We start from the raw sequence: 15272 nt of genomic DNA, 5'->3' as shown, positions 1-15272 counted from the left end.
GAGAGGGATAGAGGGAGAGACTAGAGATTGAACAGAGAGGGCAAGAAGGATAGAGGGAGAGATGAGAGATTGAACAGAGAGGGCAAGAGGGAGAGATGAGAGATTGAACAGAGGGCAAGAGGGATAGAGGGAGAGACTAGAGATTGAACAGAGAGGACAAGATGGATAGAGGGAGAGATGAGAGATTGAACAGAGAGGGATAGAGGGAGAGACGAGAGATTGAACAGAGAGGACAAGAGGGATAGAGGGAGAGATGAGAGATTGAACAGAGAGGGCAAGAGGGAGAGATGAGAGATTGAACAGACTTTTAAGATCCTTTATTAAACCATTCCAATTAAAATCCATTCAATAACAATAATAAGGTAAAACACGATTAAGATACTTGCTGGCTCCTGGGAACAGCCGAAACCTCCCCAGTGCATCAGCATAAAATCCTAAAAAACAACATCATGTTCTCCTTTTAACAGATTTTAACCAAAATAAAAGGATCATAAAATATAAATAAAACACAAAAAAGCCAATATTAAAAAAAAAAAAAAACTAAACTTTCCTGTAAAAACAGATTAATAGTAAAGTGATAAAAACACGGTAAAAACAATAAAACAAAAATAAATTACAACTAGAAGTTAAACAGCAGCTCTCCCTCCTCACTCAATGAGCACAAGGCGTCTCCCACACACCACCTCTCCTGAAAGCCCTCCAGGTTACTGACCATTTTAAAATAGTTAAAATCCACCATTACCCAACTAAAATACGAAATAATCTGGCAGCATCTGCTAGCCCTGCCTCTAAAATCTTATTTTTTTTTTATTTTAAAATGGCCAATTTTGCCTGCCCTAAAATAAAATTAATTAAAACACACCTATCCCTATTTTTAAAACTATAGGGGAACCCAAAAATAAAAGTATCTTTGCTGAAAATTACCCCAAGAATCTGCAGGAGCCCCTGCAAAAGGTGAAAGAGCGACCCCAGCCTGACACAGTCAGTGAATGTGTGGAACACGGTCTCCTCCTCCCCACAGAAGCAGCACTCAGCACTGATGCTGGGGTCCACTCTGTGGAGGAACCTTCCGGTAGACACGGCACAGTGCAGGATCCTCCACTGCAGGTCCCCTGCTCTCTTGCTTAAAGGCAGTTTGTACAGCACCCTCCATACTGGCTGTCTCTCTTCTGCTACCTGCAAATGGCTTCTCCATTTTGTGTCCACAGTCCCTTTTAGGTGGCTGGACTGGACTGTTTTAACATGCAGCTTGTATAGTTTTTTCCCCTCTGCTTCTTGGAGTGCTATATTTTTAACTCCCTCCATTTTCCTTATTCTCTCTCCTTCCCCACCCTCTTCCTCACCTAAACCTGGTGATAAAAAAACTGTGGGAAAAAAGGGGTCCCCTCCCTGATCAGGCCCCCCAGCTATTCCCTCCCCCAAAGCCTCCTTGAGCTTTGGTGAGAAAGAGTTCTTCAACTCATGAATCATCTTCTCAGCCAGCCTCTCCGAGTGCCAGCCCAGCCGCCTAGCCAGCTGAGCTGCTGAGATCCAACAGGGAGGCCCTGACACGATCAGGTGAGCCAGTCGGGTTACACCAGCCCTGACAAAACTGGTACACAGTGCCCCCGACTGAAAAAACTGAATGGGAAAAAGGGGATTAAAAAAGAGGGGTTCCTCCAGTAGAGAATGGCCTGTCATCGACCCCTCCTCCCTCTCCACGCTTACTGTCTGCCACACTTTAAAAACATTCACATAAAAAGAGGGGAGACCTGTCTTGTCTAGCCTGGAGAAATCAATTAAAAACAAGTTGCGATCTAACCCCATTCCTCCTACCCGTCTCAGAAAATAAAAAGCTATCTCTCTCCAGTGAGCCCCTTCCTCGGCGTACAGGAGCCTCTTCACTGCCTGCAGTCTGAAAGCTGCCACCCTGCTGGCAATGCTGACCAGGCCTTGCCCCCCTTCATCAGTGGGGAGGTACAGGACTGCCGGCCTCAACCAATGTCTCCCGCTCCAGAAGAAATCCAGCAGTACTCTCTGAATTTCCTCTACCATTCCCCGTGGAGGGTCCAGGCACACCAGCTTGTGCCATAACATAGAGGCCACCAAATTATTGATGACCAGGATCCTCCCCTTGAATGACAGCTGAACCAGCAGCCCCTGCCAGCTGAGCAGCCGCCCCCTCACCTTATCCACCAGGCCCTCCCAATTCCTCTGCATGAAAAGCTCTGTCCCAAAGAACACCCCCAGCACCTTAATCCCAGTCCAATCCCACTGCAGGGCCTGAGGCAGCATGGGGGGACCCCCCTCCTGCCAGCTGCCTGACAGAAAGGTGTTGCATTTTTCCCAGTTTTTCCGTGCTGAAGATGCTCTCTGAAACACTGCCAAGCTCTCCTCCAGGACCTGGACGTCCCCATCGCTACATACAAACACGTTCACATCATCAGCGTAAGCTGATACTTTCACAGAGACAGGGACGGGTGAGGCAGGCACCGCCCAGCCAGACAACCTGCTCCTCAGAAGATGCAACAGTGGCTCTATAGACAATGAATACAGCATGCCAGACAGAGAGCAGCCCTGTCTAATGCCCCTGCTCACCGAGAAAGGTTTGCTCAACCCGTTATTAATCTTTAAAACACTAAAAACATTTGAGTATAAAAGCTCTATGTAAGAAATAAAAACAGGGCCAAACCCGAAGGCTCTCAGGACTTTCACAAGGTAGGTGTGGTCGACCCTATCAAAAGCCTTCTCCTGATCAAGGGAGACCAATCCCACATTAAAATGACATGTTTCACTCAGGGTTAAAAAATCTCGAATTAAAAACAGGTTATCAAAAATAGATCTTCCTGGGATACAATATGTTTGATCCTTATGTATTACAGTACCTATACATTTCTTAACCCTATTTGCGATACACTTGGAAATTATTTTCGAATCGGCACATAACAGCGAAACAGGTCTCCAGTTCTTTAAAAGGCAGAGGTCTCCTTTCTTAGGCAGCAGTGTGATCACTGCCCTGCGGCAGCTGAGAGTCAGTTCTTTTCTCTCCAGACTTTCCTTCAGCACCTGGAAGAAGTCCTCCCCGATCACTGTCCAGAAATGTTTGAAAAACTCAGCGGGGAGGCCATCTATCCCAGGCGCCTTCCCGCTGGAGAGCTGTGTCATCGCAATGGTCAGTTCCTCAAAGGTCAGCTCTTTATCCAGTCCACCCTGCTCCTCTTTGCTCAGGCTAGGTAGATCCTGGAGCAGGGTCTCTGTGTCATCTTGATCACACTGTTCTTTTGTGAACAGCTGCTTGTAGAACTGCACAGCCGCCTCACTGATCTCCTCTCTGCTGTGTAGTTCTCTGCCGCAGGGCGTCCGCACACACCTCAGCTGCTGGCTGCATGCTCTCTTCTTCTCCAGGCCAAAGAAGAAGGAAGTGGGTGCATCCATGTCCCTCAGCGCCACGAAGCGAGAACACACCAACCCCCCCTTCACCTTCTCCTCGGGCAAGCTGCCCAGCACATGTCTTTTTCCTTTTATTTTTTGAAAGGTTTGCTCATTAGAGAGATCCCCATTATTCTCTATGTTTAGAATGTCTCTCTCTAACTCCCTGACTGCTTTGTCCAGTGACCTGGTAGCCTCCAGGGTGTACTGCTGACAAAAAATTCGAATTTGTTTTTTCCCAATGTCCCACCACTGCCTTAAATCTTGATAATTGTTTTTTTGATTTTGCCAAACTTTCCAAAACTCTTTAAAAATAATTCCAAATTTACAGTCTTTTAATAATTGAATGTTGAAATGCCAATAAGAAGATTTGTGTCCTTCGGTTGGAATAAGTACACTGACTAACAGGCAGTGGTGGTCCGATAGACTGTTGGGAATAATGCTTGCCCCTACAAAAAAATTGAGGTGACAACGAAATGAATAAAACTGATCCAGTCGTGCTCTAGATGTGTAGTTGTTACGGGACTGGGACCAGGTGTACTGTCGGGCTTGAGGGTGCAGACACCTCCATACGTCAACCAGGTCACTGGACTGTAAAACTGCAGTCAGCTCTCTGGAGGATTGAGGATGTGGCTCTTTAGTATTCCTATCTTTGGTAAAATCTATAGTGCAGTTAAAATCACCCGCAACCACTAATACGTCATTATTACTACATTTTAAAATGGTTTGTTTCAACTTGTTAAACAATAAAATTCTGTCACTTCCAGTATTTGGTTCATAAATATTTATAAAACTAAAGTTAAAACCAGCTATTTGTGTCTGTACTTTTAAAAGCCGTCCCTTCTCAAACTCTTCTATGTGCTGTACACTGACAGGCAGGTCTGATTTAAAAAGCACCGCTACTCCCGCCCTGGTGCTGGAGCCGTGACTGAACACACCCTGACCGCTCCACTCTGACAGCCAGACCGCCTCATCCTCCTGTTCAATGTGCGTCTCCTGCACCATCACAACCCCAGCCCTTTTCTGCTTTAAAAATTCAAATAACTGTGCTCTTTTAAAAGACTGTCTACAACCATTAACGTTAAAAGAAATAAAAGTACACTTTTCCTGGCGGATAAAATATTTAAGACCATCAAGTTAAAACAAACACTAAAAAATAAAAATAAAATTGTCCTTTTTTTAAAAAAAATCCATTTTAAAATAAAGTTTTTGATCGTACCATCATTTTCTTTACAGTCTGTACTACTTTTTTTAAACGGTACCTCTTCTGTTGATCTAGCTCCTCAAGCGTTGACTTCCTGGAGACTATATGCGCAGAATGTAAAAACAATTTTAAATCGGGAAAAAAAACTTTTAATGTCCACTCCCCTCTTACCTTTGGTACTGTCGAGAAAGTTGTTAATGTGTTGCAGTGTATAGAGTTTTCTCCTGACGGGTTGGCTGTCAGGGACGTCCGAGATTAACGAGGAATCAGAGAGCCCCTCGTCATCCGACTCGTACATGCCCTTATCTTGTTCGCCATCCGCCCCGTCCTCTTCAGCGGCCTCGCCGCTCTCCACAACCACAGCTTCAGCTTCAGTGCCCCCTGTCTTGTAGCCAGACTGGGGGAGATCTGTGCTTCTGCCTCCTTCTTCAGGGAAAGGTGGCACAGCCTCCGGGGAAGACGTCAGTTCCTCCTCAGGCATCGGTTGTGGATCACCTCCGCTCTCCGCAACTTTCACGCCGGGAGACTGAGTCTTCTCTCCGCTGCTCACAGATACTGACCCAGAGTCCCGCCTTGGCTCTCCTTCCTCAGAGTGCTTGTTTTTCTTTTTCTTTTTTTTCGCCACCACTTCATCAGTTTGCCCAGCCTCTTGCCCCGAAGCTGTTTTCGCTTGGCTGTGTCTTTTGAGTTGTATCAACTCTGCTTCAGGTACCGCTGACTCGGGCTCCGCTGACCCGGGCTCTGCTGGTTCTGCTGACCCAGGCTTTGCTGTCCCGGGCTCTGCTGATTCTGCTAACCCGGGCTCTGTTGGCTCAGCTGACCCGGGCTCTGCTGGCTCCGGGGGCTGCTCATCCTCCCGCTCTCCCCGATCGCCCCCGACCTCCTCCCCGCCAGGAGCTCCCTTATCCTGCTCTGTTTCAGCCCGATCCCTGTTTCTGGGACACTGCTTTCTTTGATGTTCCTGAGCTCCACATTTAAAACACCTCATTATATCGGAACTGGCAAAAACAACACAATTCGTCCCCTCGACATTAAAATTCCACGCTACTTCAATAGTTAAATTAGGATCATGCTGTAAAATGAACGCCTCTCTTCTAAAAGACAAAACATGTTTTACACTGGGATTTTTACATCCCAGAGGAATCGTTTTAATGGGATACATTAATTTTCCGTATCTTGATAACTCTCTTTCCAGTAACTCATTTTTTAAGAAGGGAGGGACATTAGACAGTATTACTTTGGTTACGGGTGTTACTAAAGGAGAAACTTCAATAAAAGACACCTGCACACTAAACCCCTCCTCCACTAGCTTATTTACCAAATCCACATCAGTTAAAAAGATGACTAGAGCTTTATTCATCCTCGATGCCGATTTTATTTTATTAAAGCCCACAACCTCTCCTACCGCTACCAGGCATTCCTCCACTGACACACAGATATCAGGCACACATCGGCAGCCGTGCCGGCGAGTCAGTACACCCCCTCTCCCCGAACTATACGCCATATCGGAGTTTCTGCTGATCTACGATCAGCTAAACAAACAACAATGACTCACAAATATACTAAAACTATTATGATAAACAGATAAACAAACAAACAAATTTTACATAAAACACAAAAATATAAATATGTATAAATAAATAATTGCAAAAGTTTAGACTCTCCTGAATCACAACTCCTGCTTTCCACAACCTTTCCATTAAAATATAATGTGGTATTACGCTGTACTGATATAACACACTATGGGTGATTATTTTATATGAATTATCATGTTATGCACGAATGTAAGAATTGTCTTTCTGTGGTGGTGTACTTTTTTCTTTCAAGTAGCATATATCTATAATCGTTTTTGCGATATATTTTAATATAAAATGTATACACTATTGCAGTTTTGTTAGAGGATACATTAGTTTATCGCTAATGCAATCACAGTTTTACATATATAGACTGCCCCTGTTTTCATTTAAGTCCCAAATTATGGGCCGCTTTGCTTTTCAGATAATGTCCCAAATTCTGGGCCGATTTGGTTTGCAGATAACGTCCCAAATTCTGGGCCGCTTTGGTTTTTAGATAACGTCCCAAATTCTGGAAACTAAAGAGAAACTAAAGTATTACTGCGTTAAAAAAAAAAAAAAAAAAAAAAAAAAAAAAAAAAAAACTAGTATGTTGATGTTTGTCATTTTGATTTATGGTTATCCGTTGCATAACACCTGTCTGATTAGTTTAATCTACCATTTAAATTTAAAAATAGAAAACAAAAGAAAAGCACTAACATGCTTATGAGATAATAAGTGTGCCCCTAGCTATGCTGTCTATATGACATCATCTTCACCTATTCACACCTAATTCAATTTCCTTTAAGTTTTTTTTAGAGATGCTATTATGATGTACATAATTTGTATGACAAAAAGGAAACTTTATGCAGTTACAGAAAACCCAGTTTTTCTTGCTTTACTGGTAATATAGGTTACATTGTGTGCTTATGTAATGATGGTATCTGGGTCTCTGGCAACACATATGCTGGCCTGTTAGATTTAAAATAGAAGTTTTGTGGTCTTTAAAACTCTTCAAAAAGGGCATTAAAGTCAAATAAAGACCCCTCTAGTCCATAGGTTAAACCTCAGTTCAGAAATTCAGGTTTTTTTCTGAGCTTTTTGAGAAACATTAGTTAGTAAGCCTGATAAATACATAATGATCAAAGCAGAAAATGCAATCACGAATGAGACAAAACACACCCAGGAGTCTATTTCAATGATCTAAAGAGTGACATATGTAAATACCCCTGCTCTTTAACTCAGTGTTAACCCAGCTGGGATTTACTTACAGTATTAACATTACAAATACAGTGTGACAAAGTCTTGAAAAATCTAGATTTACATTTTTAAAATAGACTCCATAATACAATATAAAAGAGAGTGTTAATCTTGTGTTCTCCTTGTTGCTTAGATTCACTTTGCAAATTAAATAATTTCAGTCATTACATCCTGTTGGCTTTTTAAAGGAGAAGTTTAAACAAGCCCTCCCCAGACTAGGTGCACAAATTATCTAAGAGGGGCGTCTAGTTTGTGAAGTGCATAAAGTTTAAAGGAAACAAAAACTAAAATAAGTAAATAAATAACACATTGATGAAGCAAAGTGAAACAAAAGGAAGGATGACAAATAAACACAAGTGTAACGAAGAGGTGAAAATGAGAGAAAGAAGGGTAAAGGAAATGTCTCTGGGGATATTTTTGTTTGTTTGTTTTCCAAATGGTTAACAAATTCTTTACTTAAGAAAAAATGAGCACCACTGTTGGTCCAGTTCAGGAAATGGCAAGGGTCTAGAAAGGGGATTTTTAAATCAGGCACAGATTGTAGCAGGGCAGCATGCATGTCATACTAGAAGGGTGTTTGAGGAAATACTGTAAAGGAAGTGTAATGGAGAGTCCTGCATACCTTCACTGGGTGGGTGTCCTTCCCCTGATTGCATCTCATCATTTACATATATATATCCCTATATGAGGAAGTGTAGGATTACATTTCTCTGCAATGCACCTGCACCCAGGTAAACCAGGTAAAGATGCGTGGAAATGTTAAATGAAGTATATCTTTCTTTATGAGAGGGGGTTCAGACAGGGGAGGAAAGTCTATTAACATGACAAGAAAGTCATGGGTATGAAACAGCAATGTGTGTTGTATGGGAGAATTGGACTGGGGATATACCTGGCTGTCTGTCTGTCCATGCCCATGGGTATCACACTTACAGTTCTGCATATATCTGGAAACATGAGCTCTCTGTCTGTACATCTGCCTAACATCTTGAGAAGACAACATGTTTTTCCACATACAATTTATTATACATTACCATGATACTAACACCTCATTTTCTTGCCGAAATACTTCTAGGTCTTACAGTTTATCCAGTTATCCAATTTAGATTTTACAGCTGTAGCCGGGATGTTTGTTGCTGATATTGTTAAATATATATATTTTTTTAAAACTTAGAAAAATCACAGCCTGGCTGTTGTTAGTCTTTGCTAGGGGTGCGTCACGTTTAAGACTAGTTGAGAGAATAGTATAAGCTTGAATCAGGAAGAAACAGTTATTCCAACAGAAACTATTTATCTTCACTGGAATTCATTCAAGTGTTTAAACTAATTTGTTTCCCCTCCAGTAATTTCTATTAACGTTATTCAACTTTTATGTCATATCGTGTGGCAGCCAGAGCAGTGTCATAGCAGCTCTTTCGGTTGGAAGTGGTCAGTGACATTTGTGGTTTATATTTGACAGAAAATTGTGTTTCTAAATTTGCAATAAGTGATGTCCCCAGATCAGGAAGTTGACACACGAACACGGGTACTGCAGGTTGAAGCGCTGGTGCGTGTATTTATTACACAAATAAATAAAAAATCCAACAAAAAACACTGCTCACAGAGCCAAATAAACACAAATACCTCCACCAAACAAGTGGCAATTGTCTGTTTTCTTTTGATACTTTCTCCTTTGCTTGCTTGCTTGTTTGCTTGCTTGCTTGCTTGCTTGCTTGCTTATTCGCTCGCTCACGCTCCTCCTTCCTGTGCACCCACCCAGGTCAGCAAATGCTGCAGGTTTTTATAGATGTGGTTATCTCCGGATTAGCAAACACTTAATCAATCTGGAGATGACGAGTTTGCACGACTTTAGGGGGATGGGGTTTTTACATTAACAAACATTCACCCGTTCTAAATCAACACAAACAATACATTTAAATCATACAATAATAACATCACCCGTTCTAAATCAACACAAACAATACATTTAAATCATACAATAATAACATCACCCGTCCTAAACCAACACAAACAATACATTTAAATCATACAATAATAACATCACCCGTTCTAAATCAACACAAACAATACATTTAAATCATACAATAATAACATCACCCGTTCTAAATCAACACAAACAATACATTTAAATCATACAATAATAACATCACCCGTTCTAAATCAACACAAACAATGCATTTAAATCATACAATAATAACATCATTTGTTGCTGAATGCATGTCAATGCATACCCTGCATTTGTCTGTTTCACCCGCTAGACACAAATTACACCAGCTCAATTGGTTGCTCCAACTCTTAACTGATCAACCTCTATCCCTCAGGGATAAACCACACCTGGAATTGGGGAGATTTCTGGTGAGATAACTATTTTGTTAGGTGAGGAAAGACTTATTTGGGGAAGTTTGACAGGTTATTTACATTCCCAGATGATTCTAGGTTAGGTAGAAGCTGGCAGCAAAGACTAATATTAAAAATGATCCCATAAGTTTACAGAAAACTTAATTTGAATTTTAAAATGTTATTATTTTTGGTTTTCTTTTTATAAAATACAGATTTTATAAGCTCAATGTCCCACTCCACTCCATCTTACTGTTGCTGGTTCTTGCTTATGTAGATGTGTAGGCTGTGTTTCTTCCAAATTGCTAACATACAAAACTACAGGACAGGACCGCCCAGGTGTATTAAAGTAAAGCAGGAGAGGACCCCCTGTAGAGATGGGGTCTCAAATGCAGGTACCTTACAATATGTGAAATGGCCCCCTCCAGAATAATTTTAACAACACGTGGACTTGCAACATTGAATAAGTCCTGGCAGTCAATGGTGGCTATTTATTACTGTTATTGATTAATTAAAAAGCATGTGCTGTCAGTGTTTCATGAGTATTGACACAACTGTTCCAACATTTTCTTGAATTCAGGCCGCTGCAAAACATATTTTCCGTGTTCCTTGCTCTGTTTATAGGAGTGCTGGGTACAGTTTGTTCAATTGCAACCTCTTGTTGAATTCAGCTGTGGTCAATAAAGTGAACGAGGCCTGTTTTCCTTGCCACGAGAGAACAGGAGAGGAGTAGACCTGCATTCTTGTGGAAGTACCTCATGAAACCCACCAAGTATTCTCTTTCTTTTAAACTGAGACTGTTTCCAATAACAAATAATGTTTGTCATATATTTTTAACTTTTATTGTGCTGCCCCCAATGCCAAATGTGAACAGAAATAGAAGTTAAAGAAAATGAAATAACCAATGTTTCCGATTAATAGTTCTCTTGTAGATTGTATCAGTATGCTATGATATTTGGTTATAAAATGGCATGGACGGTTTCTGTAACCTAAAGTAGGACATTTCTCATTGTAGTCTCACGCTGCAGTTTGTCTATTGATGGAATTTGAAGGAGAGGAAAGGAAATATCCCCTTGCATGGGCAATTGATTTCAAAAGAGAACACTTCATTTTACCAATTTATTATCTGCAGTATATACAATACATTTATATCACTTAAGAATGTACAAGTACTGTATTATTGTACACCTTAAACACTGTAAACTAGTAATCTTTTTCAATTAAATAAAATATAAACACCAAAGCAATTACAATTGTTTCATTTGTATTATATTTGCACACTTGGGGCATTACATTGACTTCACATTTGATGAATTGACGTATGATATCTTCCAAACTAGTGACCTGTTACACAAATCAACAGTATTGCAATTCCGATATAAAAGTCTGAAATTACACACAATAAATCTTTGTAAAAGATCCAATAAAATAACAAGAATTCAATAAATAGAGCAATAGTGAGATTTACAGTGCTAGCAGAATTGAGAGTATATACATTGCATAATCCATGTGAACTGTGCTTTACTTACAATTGAGTATGACTGGTAAATAATCACTAAAATTATGCACTATATAACAACAACAACAACAACAACAACAACAACAACAACAACAACAACAACAACAACAATAATAATAATAATAATAATAATAATAATAATAATAATACAGTAAAACAAAACACAAATGGCATAAAGATCGTTTCCCCAATCATTTCATATTGTTTTCTTCAAGTGTATGTCATCAAAGGATGTCATGAAGCCCTTCACTCCAGGTGCATGGTGAGGTGGGAGCAGTCCTGCATGTCTTCTATGTTCTCCACGGCATCAATGATGGCCTCCACTCTCTCTCCTGGCAGGACTGCCCCAGCGTTGGCCCGGAACTTTTTCAGCAGACTGTCACGACTCAGTGGCTTCCTCCAGTGTCCATAAAAGGTGTCGCAACGACCCTTCAAGACATCGCCCGTTGTGAGGGTCACCAGCACCTCTGCGTACATCTTATTGAAATTGGCAGGGTTGTCCTGGGGGTGCTCGACCTGTACTCTGCTCAGGAGGCTGAGCAGCTCAGGACGGTCCAGGAAGGCTGGGCTGAAGGATTGGACACTGACCTCGCCGTCCAGCAGAGCAGTGCAGGCGTTGAACTGGAAGGAGTGTCGGGCCTGGTGCTCGGATTCAGGGAAGGGCCGGTTGATATATTTGGAGAGGGGGATTCTCAGTAGGATGTTCTGGATCATAGAGGGGTGGAACCCCCCTACGGTGTTGACCAAAAGCTCCCGTGCTGAGCACGCTGCGTCTGCCACCCAGTGCATCCCCAGGTGTGCAGGGAAGCGCTTGAAGGCTATGTCCTGGTCCTCTAGCAGGAAGCGGGGATCCTGTTCCACCGGGGAGGGCAGTGCCTGAGGCAGGTAGTCGTTGTAGAAGGCGCTAAAGCCAGCGCAGCCTGGGGTCGAGTCCAGGATCAGTGTGCTGGCCTCCAGGCCCCGGGATGCCAGCAGTGCCGCCTCCAGACCAAGCCGGGCTGCGTTCCCAATATGAAGAGGCTTGGATTGAGTGGCAGCGTTGGCCATGGGAGCCCCTGCCAGCGAAGCAGCAATCGCCAAGGCGTTTGAGCACTGCAAGCGATCCAGGGAAAGCAGATGGGAGCAGGCAGCAGCACTACCCAGAGGGCCCACTACAGTCGGGGGATGGAACCTGAAGGGAGAAACACTGGCATGACCATCCTGGTAACTGAGAGAGTATTTTACATTATATATGCTTTTAATGGTTTTAAAATTCTGATTTAAAAACAACCTCGGGTAGACAAACGTTTCTTATCATGCCTTCTAAGAAAACATTTTATTTTACTAGGAAAGTGTAATAATAATTTCCAATAAAAACAACATAATCACTGTGAGGCTAAAAAAAAACAATGAAAAACAGATTAAGATTTGCCTTCAAATTCAAACACTGTCTCATTCATGCTGGAAGACTATTGGCACACTTCCTCCTTGGCAGCACTACAGTATTGTGCCAAGTTTGTTCGGCAGCAGTCTCCTCACCTGTTGGGGATGTTTTGGGCTTCGTTGGAGAACCTCATGAGCCGACCCTGAATCTCAATGCCCACGTTGAAAGCTAGCAGGAGGTCCATCCCACTGGGCTTGGCGTTGCCAGGTAACATCTGAGCAATAGCGAGCAGGGCAGGAAGGACTGCCCCTGAGGGGTGGGTGGCTGGGTGCCAGGTATCATCGAAATCCATTGAATGGACCTGTAAAGAAGAACATGCGGGCACAGTAAGCACCTGGTACAGTGTGATCTCCACTGACATTCCTGACTGTGAGGAAGCCTGGCAGTGCCCCATCTTTCTACAAAAGAAACTCAAGGACATTAATACAAACCTGAGCTTTCACTTTTCAAAAAAAAAAAAGAAAAAGAACAGGATAAATGGAATGTGTCCTGAATACAGTCACTCCCTGATGGGCAAATATCCAGTATAATGAACAAATAAAATTATTTAAGTATTATATTTACACAATTAAGGCATTACATTGGTTTTTAATTTTCTGCATTATGAAAATGTTTAGCGTCAGATCTCAGAAGTTTTTCTCCTTTGACTTTCTCATAGAACTACTCCTTAATCATCTGCTAAGTAACCTGTAAAGTGCTCTTGTTTGCTTTTCTCAAACAATTACTTAAAACTAGAGATAAAACAAACGTTTTAAACTATTTTATGTTGAAATAATAACACATCATCTCTTACAAAATCTATTGATTTGTGTACTGTATATACTGATAGTAAATATTGGCAACCCAGCCTCTGTTCATGATAATTTTATGTTTGGATTATTTTGTGCTTATATCATTTTAAATTTTAAATTAATAAATACATTTACATTTACATTGTCTTTTTTTTTTAAGCATATCATTTTGGAATGCTGTATTTCAAGAGGTGTTTTCATGGAAATTAGTTGCAGGAAGTGTAATGAGGAAATGACCAGCCACAGACACGAGCTGCAGAGCTCGTCAGCTGCTAGAATGTGCTCATTTCATGGACTACATTTTTACAATTTGAAAGGGCTGAGCACTGTGTAAACAAACCTGACATTAAAACATGCCAGCCAACAAATACACTGACTTACCGCTACTCCATTTACAAAGGCTGCCAGACTTGGAGAGAGTCTTGTGTGCCTTCGACCAAAGACTGAACTGATATAATCTGGAGCATACATTTGCTGCAAAGAGAGTTAATCACAGATCATTATAGGGTCTCAACGTTCTTGGAAACAAGATGGAAACAAGCAAGTTAAATTCTTGATTATCATCACCCTGGTTTGACAATGCAAACCTCAATTGGAATGGTGACTGTTCAAAGAAACTTTTCAAAAATGGGGTAAGTACTGAAGGAATGGTTGATATTAAAATTGTACAGCCAGGGCCCACTTCTTTGGCCATCATTTTAGGACAGCATTGTTACCTTTGGGGCCACTAAGGTCAGCAGCCTGTGTGCCCTCTGTACCATAGCCCAGTGTAAGCCTCAGCTGAAGGATTACCTGGCAGTGCTGCAGAGCCAGCTCAAAGACATGGGAGCTGCTTCCCAGCAGCCCCACCCCGATGCTGTCCAGGATCATCCTCTTACTGCGGTGCAGCACAGTGTCTGACAGCTGGCCCGGGTGCACCAAGTGGATGAACCCTCCAAAACTGCTGGTGATTGTCTCCTCTGGGGCAGGCCTTTCTTGCACTGCAGGACAACAAACAGCAGGTCAGTCTCTGCCTGTGCTTCACTTTAGTATCCAGAGCATCAACTCTACAATAATGGACTAAAATAACAACACTTAAAGACAACTGGGTCCATTCAATTGGTGATGGTATGAAATCCTTAAAATTGACATTATTTACACAGTTTTTTTTTTTTTTAATTAAATAGCTTTTTAAAAAATGTTTACCTTCAACTGCAGATTTATGTAGAAGTCGCAGGCAGGAAAAGTGCCTCGAGGTTCTCTGAAACTAATTTAAAAAGGGAAAAAAATTAAATAAAATCAATATGATATATGACAGAAAATACTACTACGACTACTACTACTACTACTACTACTACTACTAATAATAATAATAATAATAATAATAATAATAATAATAATAATAATAATAATAATAGTAAAATACAAAATAAAAATGCATACATTTCTAAGAGTTTCAATGCAATAATTACCTTGAGTGCTGAGAGCATGATGGTGTTCAGTAGATTGCTGTGTAACAACAAAGTTCTGTCACTGAGCTGATATTTTGCTGTGATTCCATCCTCTCTTTATATTCTTTCATATCTGGATGCCGATCTTCCTCCAGGTTCCAAAACCCCTCCTTCTTTTAGTGAAACTATTCAACTAATTGGGGGGATTTTTCTCATGTGACCAGGAAATGGGTTATGTAATGACCAAGAAGAGGTCTGGAATGTTGGGGAATAACCCTCTTTCTGTTCTGGGAGGACACTTACTGAGAACTTGGCACTGGGAGACTCCTCCCCTGCTTGAGAGACAGGTT

General features: G+C 41.5%; 1 protein-coding gene across 1 annotated transcript; it reads right to left on the bottom strand.

Annotated features, from left to right (window-relative positions):
* Positions 1–10864: 10864 nt before the first annotated feature.
* On the bottom strand, positions 10865–15011 carry LOC117427147 (cis-aconitate decarboxylase-like). Its single transcript, XM_059033407.1, has 6 exons — positions 14944–15011; positions 14678–14738; positions 14285–14472; positions 13874–13966; positions 12797–13002; positions 10865–12449 (listed from the first exon to the last, which is right to left on the bottom strand). The coding sequence occupies exons 1-6, from the start codon at positions 14959–14961 to the stop codon at positions 11525–11527; spliced, it is 1491 nt and encodes a 496-aa protein (XP_058889390.1). The 5' UTR covers positions 14962–15011; the 3' UTR covers positions 10865–11524.
* Positions 15012–15272: the final 261 nt, after the last annotated feature.

The sequence above is a fragment of the Acipenser ruthenus genome, chromosome 11, assembly GCF_902713425.1.
Source record: "Acipenser ruthenus chromosome 11, fAciRut3.2 maternal haplotype, whole genome shotgun sequence".
Classification (NCBI taxonomy): Eukaryota; Metazoa; Chordata; class Actinopteri; order Acipenseriformes; family Acipenseridae; genus Acipenser; species Acipenser ruthenus.
The sequence above is the reverse complement of the archived record's forward strand: the minus strand, read 5'-3'. Positions and strand labels throughout refer to the sequence as shown.